The sequence below is a fragment of the Oncorhynchus gorbuscha genome, linkage group LG03, assembly GCF_021184085.1.
Source record: "Oncorhynchus gorbuscha isolate QuinsamMale2020 ecotype Even-year linkage group LG03, OgorEven_v1.0, whole genome shotgun sequence".
In the NCBI taxonomy this organism is placed as follows: domain Eukaryota; kingdom Metazoa; phylum Chordata; class Actinopteri; order Salmoniformes; family Salmonidae; genus Oncorhynchus; species Oncorhynchus gorbuscha.
The window spans coordinates 80,676,772-80,695,383 of NC_060175.1; the positions used below are offsets into that span (position 1 = coordinate 80,676,772).

Sequence of the window (18,612 nt, forward strand, 5' to 3'; positions counted from 1 at the left end):
CAACTTATTTTGTCATTTCAATGACAGGTATTCATATCAAACATTTTAGCTTTTATAATAAGCTGATGTATTTACAGTGTTACACATTAATTTCTATGGCACAACATGTGCTTCTAATGTAGCTAGAATTCATATAGTCCCAATATAGACTGTATCTCCCCCCCAAAATTCTGGTGCTCCTAAATTTAATTTGGGGGCTCATACTTTTCTTTAGGAAGGGAGTACCAGTGCTACCAATATTTTCGTTTTAAATTTAGAGCCTTGAACGCAACTATAATTTTATTTCTCAAATAACACAGGTAATTCGGGCGGTCTCTATAAAAGTCACTGGCCACACACCAATAAGACAGTCACATTATCAATACATAGCAGCCAACGATTGTCATTGTTTTTATTTTTTTAACCTTTATTTAACTAGGCAAGTCAGTTAAGAACACATTCTTATTTTACAATGATGGCCTACCCTGGCCAAACCCTCCCCTAACCAATTGTGCACCACCCTATGGGACTCCCAATCACAGCCAGTTGAGATACAGCCTAGGATCTAACCAGGGTCTGTAGTGATGCCTCTAGCACTGAGAAGCAGTGCCTTAGACCGTTGTGCCACTTAGATATTGTATGGCGGGTTGTGAAAATGTGTTTTGTTCCCTTTTCGCTGATGGCAGCCTCCCGAAATTAACATCAGCCATTCCAAAATATACACTGAACAAAAATATAAACTGGATTTGCAACATTTTCAAATATTTTACTGAGTTACAATTCATATAAGGAAATTAGTCCATTGAAATAAATGATCCCCTAATCTTTGGATTTCATGTGACTGGGAATACAGATATGCATCAGTTGGTCACAGATACCTTCTTTTTTTAAAGTAGGGGTGTGGATCAGAAAACCAGTCAGTATCTAGTGTGACCACCATTTGACCACATCTCCTTCGTATAGAGTTGATCAGGCTGTTGATTGTGGCCTGTGGAATTTAGCCCCACCCCTCTTCAATGGCTATACAAAGTTAATGGATATTGGCACACTGTCATACACGTTGATCCAGAGTATCCCAAACATGCTCCATGGGTGACATGTCTGGTATGCAGGCCATGGAAGAACTACGACATTTTCCTGCTGAAACATGGGGTGATAGTGGTGGATGAATGGTACAACAATGGGCCTCAGGATCTCGCCACGGTATCTCTGTGCATCAAAATTGCTATGATAAAATGCAATTGTGTTCATTGTTAGTAGCTTATGCCTGCCCATACCATAACCCCACTGCTACATTTACATTACATTTAAGTCATTTAGCAGACGCTCTTATCCAGAGCGACTTACAAATTACTACCATGGGGCACTCTGTTCACAATGTTGACATCAACAAAACACTCGCTCACAGGACGCCATTGTAACGGCATTCTTCGTTTGTAGAATGAGAGTCGGACCGAAATGCAGCGTGGTAGTTACTCATGTTCTTTAATGAATGAAAATACATGAAAATAACGTAATATACAAAATACAAAACAACAAACTGAACGTGAAACCTATTACAGCCTATCTGGTGAACACTACACAGAGACAGGAACAATCACCCACAAAATACAAAGCGAAACCAGGCTACCTAAATACGGTTCCCAATCAGAGACAACGAGAATCACCTGACTCTGATTGAGAACCGCCTCAGGCAGCCAAGCCCATACAACACCCCTACTCAGCCGCAATCCCAATAATACAAAAACCCCAATACGAAATACAACAACATAAACCCATGTCACACCCTGGCCTGACCAAATATATAATGAAAACACAAAATACAATGACCAAGGCGTGACAGCCATACACTGTCTGCCATCTGCCTGGTACAGTTGAAACCGGGATTCATCCATGAAGAGCACACTTTTCCAACGTGCCAATGGCCATCGAAGTTGAGCATTTTCCCACTGAAGTCGGTTATGACGATGAACTGCAGTCAGGTCAAGATCCTGGTGAGGACGAGGAGCACGCAGATGAGCATTCCCTGGGATTGTTTCTGACAGTTTGTGTAGAGATTCTTTGGTTATGCAAACCCACAGTTTTATCAGCTGTCCAGGTGGCTGATCTCAGACAATCCCGCAGGTGAAGAAACCAGATGTGGAGGTCCTTGGTAGGCGTGGTTACACGTGGTCTGTGTTTGTGAGGCTGGTTCGATATACTGAGAAATTCTCTAAAGCAACGTTGCAGTCAGTATGCCAATTGCATGCTCCCTCAAAACTGGAGACATCTGTGGCATTGTGTTGTGTGACAAAATGGCTTATTTTAGAGAGGCTTTTACTGTCCCCAGCACAAGGTGCACCTGTGTAATGATCTTGTTGTTTAATCAGATTTTTGATATACCACAACTGTCAGGTTGATGGATTATCTTGGCAAAGGAGAAATGCTCACCAACAGGGATGTTAACAAATTTGAGTTTATGGAACATTTCTGGGATTTTTTATTTCAGCTCACGAAACATGGGGCCAACAATATGTTGCACGCTTTCCTGAGATTGAGTAGCACAAGAACCATCTTGTGGTGGGAGAGATCAGGAGCAATCAGGTCAACATAATTTACTTTTAGGACTGACTTAGAGATCTGTTTTGTTCACAGAGATCTGTTGTGCAATTATCTAATCAAAGAGATATTGCATTATTGCTTGCTTTTATAGGCAGCTCAGATCCGTTAGCCAGTAATAGAGATAGAGATGCATATTGAAAAATGTGCATTGGCTGGTGCTAGGAAAGTGATTGAAGTCAGACACATCTCCATCTTTGTATCTTGCAATGTTCAGAGAAGGTTTTACCCCCTAGATAGAGACATCGGGAACATAGTCAGGAAGACAAAGGACAGTACGAGGCGGTCAAGCATTCACCAAGTCAATCTGCAGGTAACCATAGCTTTGGTAGGAGATTGTTTTTTAGGATTGACACAACATTGGAGAGAATGGATCCTTGCCTTCTGGCTGATCCATATGTGATATCAGGATGGGTGAAGAAGAGGTTGGGGATTATTGAATCAGTGAAAGTAACTTTTGTGTCTTCCATCCTGAAGGAGCAGGTGTCCCAGGAGAAGACCTGTGACTTTCTCTGCTATCTGGGCGCAATTGAAAGGAATGATAATTGGAGTGATGTTAAGTGTTGAGGATGACCAACTGAATTTGGAAGATTTGTGGTGTCTGCAACGCCTGCCGTTTGGTGTGACGCAGACCCGGTGGAGAGTGTGGTGAAGCAGAGAAGACACTGTCTGTCCTGCTCTGTTTTGATGCAGAGTCTTTGCCCGACAAAGTCAAGTTGGGATGTCACTTATCCCGTGAGAGTTTTTATCCTGAAGCCATTATGGTTCTTTAGGTGCCAAGCTTATAGTAATGTTGCAACCGTGTGTAGGAGGGAGATTCTTAGATGTGAGAAGTGTGCAGGAGGGCATGAGACAAAGTAATGTGTAGTATTGGTGGGAAAAGCTGTGTGTGTTAACTGTAAGGGTGCCCATGGTCCTGGAGATCAGAAGTGTCTGGTGAGAGAAAGGTAGGTTGAGGTTGCCAGGATCAGAGTAGTTCAGAAGGTGTTGTATGCTGAGGCAGTGAAGAGAGTAGCAGAGGAAAAGGGGTCCAGTGTAAGGGATCCTGAGAAGCTCTCTGTGAGTAGGCTGAGGCCAATAGAGAGTGATAGGAATTAAATGTTTCAGTGAGGTTGGCTCCTTAACATTCATAGCCATGGATATCAACTGTACTGCAGAAATGGAAACGTAAATCACAGAAAATAGATGTTGTGGTGGTAGCTGCAGAGAAGTACTTGGGTGTATGAGATTTTACTGCAGTGGAGTTACAAGGTGTGTTGAGCAATAGTATCGGATCAGATAGGATAGGTTTAATGGGTGTAGGGTTAGATGGTAGGGAATTTTTTTCCATCCCTTTTGTGTCACAAAGTGGAACGAATTCACGCTCAAAAACAGTAGGCGCAAACACAGGGCAATATACAACAAAAAGATTATTAGGGCCTCCCACACTCCAGTGGAGTAGATGGCAGTGTATGCGCCTTTCAGTTGGTTGCGATCAGCCAGTACACATTTTAAAAAGAAGAAGAAGAACGCTGACGTCGACTTCTTCTCCAAAATGGCGAAGTGGACCTCAGACAAGCAAATTAGTTGGTGCAGTTCTACTTTGTTGTTAAAAAAACGCACTGTAAGCATGGCTCAAACAAAATCCAGATTGTTGGGAAACAATTTTATTTTATTCTTGATGATATCGTCCATGATGCACATGGTATTGGCTGACGGAAAGACGCTCGTTTTGTTGGACAACCTCAACATCAGAGATACCCATGCAATCTTCTTCCGCAGTCTGGCAGGTGGAAGGAATACATGTTCTTTTCTCAGCCATTTGTTAGCTAGCTAGCTACAATTATACGTTTATTTGTTATCCATAACGAAGATTTGTTTTCACTCATTTGTTTTCGTTCCGTTAGTAAGCTAACGCTATCTTAGTTAGCGCTCGTAACTCCACTAACGTTAGCTTGTTAGCTAATCTTTGCTAGCTAGGTTGCCAACGCAACGTTCCATAGGATAGGAATAGGTGTCACTACTGGGGCATGTGGCATTGATTTGGGTAAAAAAAAAAGTAACTAGCTTGCTATCATTGTCGATGTTAAAGGCAAAGAAAGGTCGTATCTGTCCACTTGCACAACTACGTGTCCGGGGCACCTGAGAATGTTAGCTTTTGCACTGTGATTGTACTACTACTTCATACACATTTTTTCAGTCCCTACTGCGCATGTACTGTTACATGTTTATCCCAAAATGATGCATAAGTGTGTTGTTTTTTATGCACTAGAAATGCTGTGTTAACCCACCTTGGGCATCAAAATGGTTTAAAACAAAAGTAACTTAGCGGACTTATTTCCAAATCAATTTCCACCAGGCTGATGTAGTTCTATGTCCCTCTTTGCAGATCGTGGCTTTGACCTTTCATTCAAGACTGCAGATGATCCTTCTCTTTCCCTGATCAAATATGGCCAATTTCTCTATGACCACCTCATCATCTTCTCCCCATCCGTGGAAGGTTAGTTACCTAACATTGCAGTTCTAATTTTTGACATTTATTATCTTGCATCAAATCATTTTTGTTACAACAAACAGAGTACTAAATATTTAATGCAACTTTTATCCTTTTAAGACTTTGGTGGCAACATCAGTGTTGAGACAATCACTTCCTTCATCGATGGTGGAGGCAATGTCCTGGTTGCTGCAAGCTCTGATATTGGTAAGTGAAAAATATATTATTCTTACTTGTGTAAAAACCACAGATGTTGTTTCTACAACGTGTACGTGCTGACCAAACTAACCAAGATGTTGCAAAATAAATGTACACAGGTTATTTAGCCATTTCATCCAAACATCAACAAACTTGGTTCCATTTTAGACGCTTGACCCGCTGCAAGTCCTGCCTCTCCCATCTACTCATTGGTTTTTAGGAGCATACTAACCCACGTGGTTGATTGAAAGATGAACAAGATCCACACGCCAGTCCAGTTGGTGGTGGTAATGCACCTTAAATTTGGTTGCCAACTGCCATATAGAATCCACAGAAGAATAGGAATGGAGGGAAGATTAATTAAATAAAACTAACTAGGGTTCCCCTTTTATCTATGGATTAATTGTCAGAGTAGAGAACACATGATTTTGTGACTCAAAATGGGTCAAAATTTTACAAAGAAAAAAAGGACCATGTGCATTTCAAGTAAAATAACAAGCCAATGTTATCTCCCAGGACAAATTAGCTAGCAACAGCAAGCTTGCTAAATATCCATGAATGTTTCATGTGTGTTTCGACCTGTCCAATAATGAATATAGTTCATTCACAGTTGGTTTGGTATTTAAACCTGCTTGTCATGAGCACGGCTGATGGGGATAGTGCACGCATGTTTTGTCTGAGTCGGTTTGGTCAGAATGTTTCACAGTAACTAATGCCATTCTCCTGTAATCTCCTTTGTCCTAGGTGACCCTCTGAGAGAGATAGGCAGTGAATGTGGAATTGAGTTTGATGAGGAGAAGACTGCTGTCATTGATCATCACCATTACGATGTGTCAGACCCTGGTGAGGTAAGCAGAAGAAAGAACATTCTAATGTAAACCTTATAGCATTAGGTTTTGCAATTGCTTACAGGGGCATGTGTCAATACACTTCTGTCTAATAATGTAGAATTCCCAAGTTAAGTCTCAAGAAAAGGTGGGAAATGGGTATTGAGTGACCATTAATATTGCAGAGCACTTGAGGTAGGCGAATGAAGTGAATCATAAGAGGTAAACTTCCCCCCTATTCCTTCCTCTAGCATACCCTGATTGTTGCTGATCCAGACAATCTTCTGAAGGCTCCCACTATTGTTGGGAACCCCAGTGACAAACCCATCCTTTTCAAGGGTGTTGGGTGAGTCTACCATTACAGTTGAGAACAAGTATTGTCAGTTCTAAACGAGGGAGTTACTACACTGGTATTATGTTATTATACCCCTATGGACATATTTTTCTATGGTAAAGGATTTTTGTCCTCTCCCCTTCTTCCAGCATGGTGGCAGACCCAGATAACCCCCTGGTCCTGGACATTCTGACTGGCTCCTCCACCTCATACTCCTACTTCCCTGACCGACCCATCTCTCAGGTAATACCAGCACTGTTTCCTTCCTTATCAAACATTCTCCTTTGAAATTTGACTAACTTGTGTGTAAGGTGTTTATAACTGAAACTTTATATTTTGGTTGACACTACGCTCTCCTTTCTGGACAGTACCCCCATGCTGTTGGAAAGAACACTCTTTTGATTGCTGGGCTCCAGGCCAGGAATAACGCCCGAGTGGTATTCAGTGGCTCACTGCACTTTTTCAGCGACGCCTTCTTCAACGCCGCTGTTCAGAAGGCCACACCTGGCTCCCAGAGGTAACCCTCTCTCATAATGCTTTTCATCATCTGCTCTGTAGTTGCCTGCCCTACTTTTAATCTGATTTTCATTGTTCAATAATCACCTTTTTATATTTTAAGAAATGGAATAACTGTGTTTTAATTCCAGTCTTGGATCTCTTGTAGGTACGCTCAGACTGGGAACATGGAATTAGCCGAGGCTCTGTCCCGTTGGGTGTTCAAGGAAGCCGGTGTACTCCGAGTGGGAGCCGTTACACATCATCCTGTGGGGGAGAGCACCCCTCCTGCAGCTTACACCATCACAGACCTTGTGGTGAGTCACTATTTAATCCATCAACATCTCGTGGTAAGACATTTTTGCTGTCCATTATGACAGTATTTAGTTATTTTTCTTATTTAACGAAACATTAAAATGTGAAAATGTGCCAATTGTTTCTGTCCTTTTCCTCCGACACAGGAGTACAGCGTTGTAATTGAGATGCTGTCCGAGGGCAGCTGGATTCCCTTTGATGGGGAAGACATCCAGTTGGAGTTTGTGAGAATCGACCCCTTCGTCAGGACCTACCTCAAGAAAAATAGTATGAACATTTCAGAGATTACTCTTTATTTTCATAATTATTTACATTGTGGAAATTGAACAGTTTGATGTCAATCAAATAATTATATTTACCTGAATAGGAGATAAATACAGTGTCCAGTTCAAGTTGCCTGATGTGTATGGAGTGTTCCAGTTCAAGGTGGACTACAACAGGCTAGGCTACACACACCTGTACTCCTCTACTCAGGTGAGGGAACTGTCATGTTTTGAAAGGCTCTTGAGTATATCAAGGGCTACACCAGCTAATTCATTGTACGTGTCACACTATAAGCAAACAAAGTATAGTACTCAATTGCTAATGTATACATGTCCTCTCCCATAGGTGTCGGTGCGTCCTCTGCAGCACACGCAGTATGAGCGCTTCATCCCCTCAGCGTTCCCTTACTACGCCAGTGTCTTCTCCATGATGGGAGGACTCTTTGTCTTCAGCATAGTCTTCCTTCACATGAAAGAAAAGGAAAAATCAGACTAGGGAGATGAAACGCTTATTAAATTAGGAGGGAGGGGTGGTAGATTAAGAATTTGCCTTATTGGGGTGAAGGTTCTTGGTTGCTTAAATCATCTGGAAGAGTCTGCAAGAAGAGTTGGTGAGAATTGAACATGTTGCTTCTCTATTGGTTGTGGGGGAATTTAATGAGGGCTTTGCAGGCAAACTAATTCAGCTGTGGCTGAGATTTTTTGTAATTCTGAAAATAATACACTTGTGCACAGATCATTTGAGTGATTATTTTACACATCTCTGAATTCAGTCAGCAATTGGATATGGTTGCTTCACGATCTCAATAACAGATGGAACACTTGTTTGGAAAAATCCCATGAATGTATGTTTATCCCACCCCCTTGTGTATGAGGATAAAAACATCTTGATGCAGTACATGCACTGAATATGTGTTTTGTCTGATCAAATAGTCTTGCCAATAGAAACACTAACATGTTTGCAACAAACATTACACAAATCCTTAAACTACAATAAAATGTTGACATTCCACTCTGAAGTCTTATTACTATCCTTAATCTAATTTAGTAACCCGCAGCTGGATCAATTGTGTGTATATATAAATCATTGAGCTGGATAGGGTAGAGAACATGTAGTTAGTTAAAAAAAAAAAAGACAAACTACAGCACAAAAAAAAATCAGTTACCCACATTTGTTGGAGGTGATGTTAGTGGGTCACGGGCTCGTTGACAGGCATTTGGTGACTTATCAGTCAATTATATTAACTTAAAATGGCTAGCTGCTAAATTTAACCATAGACAGTACAGTATGAAGATGAGCAGAAATACCCGATCACGCTTCTAGGCCATGTCACGGCGACGTTGGCTAGCTAAGCTCATGCGCAGAAACACTTCTTCGGTCTAATGATGGTCTCGCGCCGGAATGCGCACGTGCTGGACGCCGACTTAAAGGCACTCCTTCTATAAAGTAATTTTTGACAAAGGAAAACGTGTCAATTTCACGAGGTTGGAGTAATAACATGTTCAATTACTTAAGACGTGGGCTCGAATCTAGGTTGTGTATTGACATTTATAGAAAATTAAAGAATACCTTTTCACTTCTGTAATTGAATTGTTAAATCCGAAACCCCGGTCTGTTCTGCTTGCTCTGTTTCGCAAGCGTTCCCGGAAGCCTCGCGATGTTGCACCTCTGGCTTTAGAAACTGGGTTAGCATTGTCTTGAATATATTCCTCCGGACTAATCATCGAGCTTGTTAAAACTTGGTCATGGTTTCTACATTTTACATAAAGTTGAACTACAACATAAGTTTAAACAAGTTGAGTGCTACCTAACTACAAAAAGTAAAAGTTACCGGCTACGACAGCAGGATATTTATTCCCTACTAGCGCTGACGCCACCTAACGTGCTGGCCAGTTCGGTTGACTAACGACGTTAGCCATTCGAACCTTAGTAGGAGGACTAGTATGAGGGAGGACGACATTGCCAATAAACGTTATTAGCCATGGCCATGTTGTCTTATGCTAGTTGTTACATTACCTAGTCAGCTCTTTGTTTGATATGTTGTTCGCTTCGCTAGCCAATTATCAGTGTTGAAAATATATGGCTGGCTAGCTTTGAGAACATCGACAGCAGATCACATTGAGACCCCTGGAAATCAGCTGACAGCTGCAGGCAGCCAAGGAGACCAGTCAGTGATGGATCAACTCAAAGTCAAGAACCGAATATTGGAAAACATTTCTTCGTCTGTCAAGAAGGTAAGACTGATATCAAGTCTATACACATACAGTTAGCTCAAAGTCATGTTAGTAAGATCAGCTAACTTATTTGAAGACGGTAAACACCAGTATTGCCCTGCTTGCCATGATAGGTGGGCCTGACTCATCGTAGAAAACAGTCGCTGACTATCTGTGAGGTCTTTGAAGATTGTTTAGCTAACGTTAAACACATGGATTACGTTTGTAATGTCATGGGTGTTTTGTCTTGCTAATTTAGCTGACACTGTGTTGTATTCGCTAATGCTGTCACGTAAACAAACACTTTCTTGCTTCTAAAATTCTGAGTCACGGCCAATTCAACAACCCTCGGTTAGCTAGGTCTATTTATGAAAACCAAAATAACTTTTGTTGCTTATTTTCCAAACACATTTCAATATGCTTGCTTAATATAGGCATAGTTACGCATACTGTGACCACATTCAATTTGACTTCTGGGTTACTTAATCAATTAAGCTAAACCCTGGTTGAATGTTTGTTGATGTTCATCCTTTGCATCATCTGTACACTTAACGTTCAGTCCCATCCTTCCAAAGTATTTGCACTGTGCCAGACAGACAGTGCTTTAATAGACCTTGCCTGGTGTGATTTTTCAAGTCCTCTCCAGTTTATATTCAGTTTGTTCCTGTTCCCAGTCACATGATCGTCATCAGGTGACTGGAATTTAAGATCCTACATTCCTTTATATTCAGTCAGTCCTGTTAAACTAGTCTTTTTTCAGGGGTTATGAACAAAAGTCTTAATGCTTTTAAGTCAGTCATAGTAATACCATTTAGTGGATCAGATGTACAGTAGCAATTATCCAATTTCAGGCGCCATGCTTGCAGATATCTGTCACTGAGGGACTCCTCTCAACATCTCATGCAGGAGATATCCCTATATTTCTAGTTTGGCTGTGGGCCTAGTACTCTTGTCAGCTCCATATGTTTTGTGCTCTGACTGCAGTTGCAGAGTTACTTTGCTGCCTGTGAGGATGAAACTCCAGCCATCCGGAATCACGACCGGGTCCTACAGCGACTGTGTGAGCACCTTGACCATGCTCTACTCTATGGGTAAGAAGACTGAGAGCTAAATCTGCTCAGTACTTTAATACATCCTAACTCAGTTCAATTCTCATAGTCTGTGCATTGCAGGCTGCAGGATATCTCCTCAGGTTACTGGGTACTGGTTCTACACTTCACCCGCAGGGAAGTGGTCCGGCAGGTAGACGAGCTCCAGCACATAGCAACCAACCTTGGGCGAAGTAAGAACACAATTTTTACTGCTTTCTTAGGCACACATCCACATTCATGGTCAGTCTTGTGGGCAACTTGAGAAACAAACGTTTTACAGCAATTAACTCTAATACATACATGCCATTTCTGTCAATCAATTCATACACCTATATTTACTGTGATAAAATGAATGACATATGTTAGCCAGTGGTTTGCCAATTGTAAGTTCCTCTTGTGCCACATGCCAGAAATGTAGCATGATGATGTTGTTATTTGAGGTCAGGATTACAGTAATTACCATTAGTGTTTGCACATATGTTTATCTTTTTACAGAAGTTTCTTTGCAGGCCTACTTATTTGGAAGTTCAGGCAGGAAATAAATAATACATGGTACTAGTAAATATGCCTACATATGCCCATATTTGTCCCTTGTTTATATTTATTTTATATGCAGGTCGTGCCTGGCTATACCTAGCACTGAGTGAGAGCTCATTAGAAAGCTATCTCCGTCTCTTCCAAGAGAACCAAGGATTGCTGCAGAAGTATTACTTCAAGTGAGTGTTCTGACCCAAAGAGCCCTAAATTATGCATTTAGACTAAAAACAAATATAATTTTGTCACATGCACCAAATACAACGGGTGTAGACTTTACTAAAAATGCTTGCCTACGAGCCTGTCCCAACTATGCAGAATCAAAAGATAATAAAAATAGTAAATAGTAAACAAGGAATAAGAAAATACAATATTTAATACATACACACACACACACACACACACACACACACACACACACACACACACACACACACACACACACACACACACACACACACACACACACACACACACACACACACACACACACAGTGGCAAAAAAGTATTTAGTCAGCCACCAATTGTGAAAGTTATCCCACTTAAAAAGATGCGAGAGGCCTGTAATTTTCATCATACAAAATGAGAGAAAAAAAATCCAGAAAATCACACTGCAGGATTTCTTAATGAATTTATTTGCAAATTATGGTGGAAAATAAACTTTTGTTATTGACCAAATACTTATCTCAATACTTTGTTATATACCCTTTGTTGGCAATGACAGAAGTCAAACGTTTCCTGTAAGTCTTCACAAGGTTTTCACACACTTTTGCAGGTATTTTGGCCCATTCCTCCATGTAGATCTCCTCTAGAGCAGTTATGTTTTGGGGCTGTTGCTGGGCAACACAGACTTTCAACTCCCTCCACAGATTTTCTATGGGGTTGAGATCTGGAGACTCGCTAGGCCACTCCAGGACCTTGAAATGCTTCTTACGAAGCCACTCCTTCGTTGCCCGGGCGGTGTGTTTGGGATCATTGTCATGCTGAAAGACCCAGCCACGTTTCATCTTCAATGCCCTTGCTGATGGAAGGAGGTTTTCACTCAAAAGTTCACGATACATGGCCCCATCCATTCTTTCCTTTTCACGGACCAGTCGTCCTGGTCCCTTTGCAGAAAAACAGCCCCAAAGCATGATGTTTCCACCCCCATGCTTCACAGTAGGTGTGGTGTTCTTTGGATGCAACTCAGCATTCTTTGTCCTCCAAACACGACAAGTTGGGTTTTTACCAAAAAGTTATATTTTGGTTTCATCTGACCATATGACATTCTCCCAATCTTCTTCTGGATCATCCAAATGCTCTCTAGCAAACTTCAGACGGGCCTGGACATGTACTGGCTTAAGCAGGGGGACACGTCTGGCACTGCAGGATTTGAGTCCCTGGCAGCGTGGTGTGTTACTGATGGTAGGCTTTGTTACTTTGGTCACAGCTCTCTGCAGGTTATGCACTAGGTCCCCCCGTGTGGTTCTGAGATTTTTGCTCATCGTTCTTGTGATCATTTTGACCTTACGTGGAGCCCCAGATCGAGGGAGATTATCAGTGGTCTTGTATGTCTTCCATTTCCTAGTAATTGCTCCCACAGTTGATTTCTTCAAACCAAGCTGCTTACCTATTGCAGATTCAGTCTTCCCAGCCTGGTGCAGGTCTACAATTTTGTTTCTGGTGTCCTTTGACAGCTCTTTGGTCTTGGCCATAGTGGAGTTTGGAGTGTGACTGTTTGAGGTTGTGGACAGGTGTCTTTTATACTGATAACAAGTTCAAACAGGTGCCATTAATACTGGTAACGAGTGGAGGACAGAGGAGCCTCTTAAAACCTGTTATGGCTGCGATCCCTGTACAGGGATCAACATCAGGGGAAATTTCAGTGACAACTAAAAATACAACGTCGTAACATTAAACATTTTTGAAAATGCAAGTGTCTTACACCCTTCAAAAGATTAGAATCTTGGTAATCAAACTACGTTTTCCAATAGCTATTACAGAAAACAAATACCATGCTTTTGTTTGAGAAGAGCAATCAACAACAAACATTTTACGCCATGACAGTTTTTACACATTCACATCTGAAGGTAAAATTACGACTTACATTCTGATATCTTGCTCTTATTTCTCTTCCTGAGGGTCCCAGTGATCAAATGAAGTGCTGTTTTCTTTGATAAAATCCATTTTTCTAGCTTAAATCAAACTATTTGAACCTGTTTGTGCTGTGAATTCCATCTCTATCCATTTTTTACGAAGCATTCGACGTAATTACACACGGTAAAACATTGTTTATCTAGTCATGGTTGGTTTCAGTGCATTCCTCTGGATGTTTGCAACACAGCCAAACGTTGTTTTTTTTTGCGGGGAGTATTGACCGAAGTGAACTGATTTGAAGACAACGAGCAATGACTACCTTGCTCACCAATCATTTTAGCAAAGCTTCGTTGATTGACTGTATTTCTGCCCAATGACCACTGATCTTCTTGAAATCTAGCTGGGTAGATAGCCAATGAGCTGAGGTAAACGGCAGTATGTAATGGTTTTGGGTTGGAGCACCATTCCTTGTTTAATATCGCATGCCTAACGAACTCCATTCTCACCTTGGCGATCAGAGGAGTTGCTGTGAGGCTTGTTACGCGCAGCTGTATTTCTTAAAGTTGTATTTTCAATGATTTCATTGAACTTTTCATGGCGAATAAATCAGGAAAAGCGAAGTCAAAGTCTAAAGTAAAAGTGAAAGTGAGACAGATTTTTTGTTTGAGGAATCTTTGAGTGTTATGATTCAAACAGGAACTGAGGAGCTGTTTCTGCAAGGACAGGATGTACTTCTGGACGGGTAAGTGCTAATGCCGTTTTATGAAATATAAATATATATATATTTAGCAAAAAAAAAACAATTTGAAATTAAATGTGTGGTTTGTTTGTGTGTGTATATGTATTCCATGTCAGATTATATTTTCAATTTTTTTTATTCAAATGGAATGGAGTAGAACAGCAAACACACAGGCCACTGCACCTGCTACTCCTCTTCATTTCCATATGAAATAGCCATTGGGTACTGTTCAGGGGAGGGCAGGCCCACAACAATGGCCGGAGTTGAATGGAACAGCACTTCACCTTAGTGACTGTTCCCTCTGCTCTATACAATACATATCTGTTTATTTTATGTGATGATAAAAGGCTCATACAATACAAATATATTTTTAATGTTTTCTTTCACAGTGATAGCTACTCTGACTGGGAGCCCTGGGTGCCATGCTACCCGCACTACCTCTGCCCCCCCCAGTGGTGTTCATATGCCACAGTTCATTACTGCAGGTATGACTGTGCCTCAGGGCCAAAAGGGCAGACCATGGAGGCGTGGTTGTGTTCTGTGTCGCATGAACTGAACCACTTGTTCAGTTTGCCTCTGCTTTACATCAGAAAGAGACTGCTGTGGGACATGGCACAGGCAGCAAAATATTGTACTTCCAAAGGGTGTACTGTTTTTATTTATTTATTTATTTTATTTTTTAAAACTTTTCTTTTGTGTGTGTTAGAATTGCTTTTTGATATGTTGTATATAGTTATTTGATATGTTGTATATAGTTATAGGTCATTTCACCAATTCGGCCACTTGGGTACATTTGGGCAACTTGTGTGGGACACCTGGGTGACTTCATGCTAAATGTCCTGTACCTCACCCATTCCTGAAGTTATCAATCTGAAACTTTGCACACCTACAGTTGCCCTCTTGTTTTATCCATCAAAATGATCTCCAGCATCCTTATCTGACTGTGTGGCTATTCTAGTACATGTGAAAGATGATAATACAACAATAAAAAACAGAAAACGTATGCTCTTTCTTTCTCTTTTCTTCTACCAGATCTACTGTGTTTTAGTCTCCTACATTCAATTAATAGTTCCACAAACTTCAGAATGTTTCCATTCAAATGATACCAAGAATATGCATATCATTGCCTCTGGGGCTGAGCTACAGGCAGTTAGATTAGGGTATGTCTTCAGGTAGAAATTGAGAACAAAGGGATGCAGCCATAACAGGTTAAAGAAAAAGTTTCAGGTCTGTGAGAGTCAGAAATCTTGCTTGTTTGTAGGTGACCAAATACTTATTTTCCACCATAATTTGCAAATAAATTAATTACAAATCATACAATGTGATTTCCTGGATTTTTTCCCTCATTTTGTCTATCATAGTTGAAGTGTACCTATGATCAAAATTACAGGCGTCATCTTTTTAAGTGGGAGAACTTGCACAATTGGTGGCTGACTAAATACTTTTTTGCCCCGCTGTACACGCATACATACAGTGAGTGCAGAATTCAGACCCCTTGACGTTACCAGCCTTATTCTAAAATTGATTTGTTTTTCAATCTACACCCCCCCTCACATTTACATAAGTATTCAGACCCTTTACTCAGTACTTTGTTGAAGCACCTTTGGCAGCTATTACAGCCTCGATTCTTCTTTGGTATGGGTACGCTACAAGCTTGGCACACCTGTATTTGGGGAGATTTTCCCATTCTCTGCAGATCCTCTCTAGCGCTGTCAGTTTGGATGGGGAGCGTTACTGCACAGTTATGTTCAGGGCTCTCCAGAGATGTTAGATCAGGTTCAAGTCCGGGCTCTGGCTGGGTCACTCAAGGACATTCAGAGACTTGTCCTGAAGCAGCTCGTGTTTTCTTGGTTGTGTGCTTAGGGTTGTTGTCCTTTTGGAAGATGAACCTTTGCCCCCAGTCTAAGGTTCTGAGCTCTCTGGAGCAGGTTTTCATCATAGATCTCTCTGTACTTTGCGGCGTTCATCTTTGCCTCGATGCTGACCACTATCCCAGTCCTTGCCGCTGAAAAACATCCCCACAGCATGATGCCTCCACTACTACCTTGGTTTTTGCTCTGGCATGCACTGTCAACTGTGGGACCTTATATTGACGGGTGTGTTCCTTCCCAAATCATGTCCAATCGATACAATTTATCACAGGTGAACTCCAATGAAGTTGTAGAAAAATTTCAACGATTATCAATTGAAACAGGATGCACCGGAGTTAAATTTTGAGTCTCATCGCAAGGATTGTCATGGAAATTCTACACATGGGACACTCAAAGTCAGTGTTTAATGAATCATTGTTGATTAACAGTTAACTGGAGAGGTTCCAGCAAACTTGATGCACCATAGTGAACATCTGTCAGGAGCTCTACCGGTGCAGTCCCGTTCTTTTATTCTGCGTACAAGTTATAGGTGTATGATTTTCGCTTGTTCTTAATTCATAATTAATTTATTAACGTTTGCTTCATTCATGTGACAGACCAATACCTCATAACACTTCTTCTCTTGAACCTGAGACCTTGAAATTTAAATATTTTGTTCTCAAAGCAAGGGTCTGAGTGTACTGCTGAATTGTAGATACTGAGAGTGAGGATTTGTTCAATCGGTCACTTACATGAACACAGAAATTAGTTATTAGAAAAGCACAAGATAAAATGTTCCATCACAGTTTCTTAATACTTATGTAAATCAGTAATTATGAGGTATTGTGTGTAGGTTGGAGGCTTTTAAATTCATTTAGAGAATGGCTGTAACGTAACAATGTGGAAAAAGGGAAGGGGTCTGAATACTTTCCGAATGCACTATACATGCAAATACAGGGAGTACCAGTACCGGAGCTCAACCCTGTTATATTTTTTAAATACATTTTAGACAGTTTTATGAGCAAGCGTTCTGACATGATCTGTACCATTTAATATTGACATGCCTGATTCCCGATGTTGACACTGCCTGAGAATATTTCTATAAGAAATTTCTGTCCATCTGTGATAAGCATGTCACTTTGAATACATTTAGAATCAGTGGAAGGGTTTTCAGGTAACTGAAAAACTGCTCTCCACAGCCGATGTAAGACCTTTTTAAACAGGTTAACATTCACCGGGCCAGACGGATTACCAGGACGTGTACTGCGAGCATGCACTGACTAACTGGCAAGTGTCTTCAATGACATTTTCAACCTCTCCCTGTCTATAATACCAACATGTTTCAAGCAGACCACCATAATCCCTGTGCCCAAGATCACGAAGGTAACCTACCTAAATGACCACCGACCCATAGCACTCACATCTGTAGCCATGAAGTACTTTGAAAGGTTGGTCATGGCTCACATCAACACCATTATCCCAGAAACCTTAGACTCACTCAGTTTCCATACTGTCCCAACAGATCCACAGATGATTCAATCTCTATTGCACTCCACACTGCCCTTTCCCGCCTGTACAAAAGGAACACCGATGTGAGAATGCTATTCATTGACTACAGCTCAGTGTTCAACACCATAGTGCCCTCAAAGATGATCACTAAGCTATGGACCCTGGGACTAAACACCTCTGACTGCAACTGGATCCTGGACTTCCTGACGTGCCGCCCCCAGGTGGTAAGGGTAGGTAACAACACATCTGCCACGCTGATCCTCAACACAGGGGCCCTTCAGGCGGTGCTCAGCTCCCTCCTGTAGTCAATGTTCACTCATGACTGCACAGCCAGGCACGACTTCAACACCATCATTAAGTTTGCCGATGACACAACGGTGGTAGGCTTGATCAACAACGAGACAGTCTATAGGGAGGAGGTCAGAGACCTGACTGTGTGGTGCAAGGACAACAACCTCTCCCTCAACGTGATCAAGATAAAGGAGATGATTGTGGACGACAGGAAAAGGAGGACTGAACACGCTCCCATTCTCATCAACGGGGCTGTAGTTGAGCAGGTTGACAGCTTCAAGTTCCTTGGCATTCACATCACCAACAAACTAACATGGTCCAAACACACAAAGACAAGTCGTGAAGAGGACACAACAAAACCTATTCCCCCTCAGGAGACTGAAAAGATTTGGCAATGGTCCTCAGATCCTCAAAAGGTTTTACAGCTGCACCATCAATAGCATCGTGACTGGTTGCATCACTGCCTAGTATGGCAACTGCTCGGCCTCCGACCGCAAGGCAGAGGGTAGTACATGCAGCCCAGTACATGACTGCGGCCAAGCTTCCTGCCATCCAGGACCTCTATACTAGGCGTTGTCAGAGGGAGGCCCTAAACATTTGTCAAAGAATCCAGCCACCCAAGTCATAGACTATTCTCTCTGCTACTGCACAGCAAGCGGTACCTGAGCGCCAAGTCTAGATCCAAGAGGCTTCTAAACAGCTTCTACCACCAAGCCATAAGAATTCTGAACATCTAATCAAATCGCTACCCAGACTATTAGCATCCCCCCCCCTTTTACGCTGCTGCTACTTTCTGTTATTATCTATGCATAGTCACTTTATTAAC

The 18,612-nt window shown here is 41.6% G+C and overlaps 2 protein-coding genes across 4 annotated transcripts in view; both read left to right on the forward strand.

Moving 5' to 3' along the window:
• Positions 1 to 4,085: 4,085 nt before the first annotated feature.
• Positions 4,086 to 8,492, forward strand: LOC124032012 (dolichyl-diphosphooligosaccharide--protein glycosyltransferase 48 kDa subunit-like). The gene is made up of 11 exons (XM_046343948.1): positions 4,086 to 4,346; positions 4,946 to 5,056; positions 5,171 to 5,257; positions 5,993 to 6,096; positions 6,327 to 6,421; positions 6,559 to 6,652; positions 6,778 to 6,926; positions 7,074 to 7,221; positions 7,366 to 7,486; positions 7,587 to 7,693; positions 7,829 to 8,492. The coding sequence occupies exons 1-11, from the start codon at positions 4,112 to 4,114 to the stop codon at positions 7,976 to 7,978; spliced, it is 1,401 nt and encodes a 466-aa protein (XP_046199904.1). The 5' UTR covers positions 4,086 to 4,111; the 3' UTR covers positions 7,979 to 8,492.
• A 445-nt stretch (positions 8,493 to 8,937) lies between these two features.
• LOC124032013 (pleckstrin homology domain-containing family M member 2-like) overlaps positions 8,938 to 18,612 on the forward strand; it is a 56,878-nt gene continuing 47,203 nt past the window's right edge. For 2 of the 3 annotated variants that reach the window (XM_046343949.1, XM_046343950.1), the window contains exons 1-4: positions 8,938 to 9,717; positions 10,681 to 10,787; positions 10,869 to 10,978; positions 11,404 to 11,503. In XM_046343949.1, the coding sequence (XP_046199905.1) occupies positions 9,658 to 9,717; positions 10,681 to 10,787; positions 10,869 to 10,978; positions 11,404 to 11,503 (377 nt within the window). In that variant the 5' untranslated portion in view covers positions 8,938 to 9,657. Of the gene's footprint in view, positions 9,718 to 10,680; positions 10,788 to 10,854; positions 11,504 to 18,612 lie in introns of those variants that run through there. The other variant, XM_046343951.1, reaches the window with a different exon arrangement.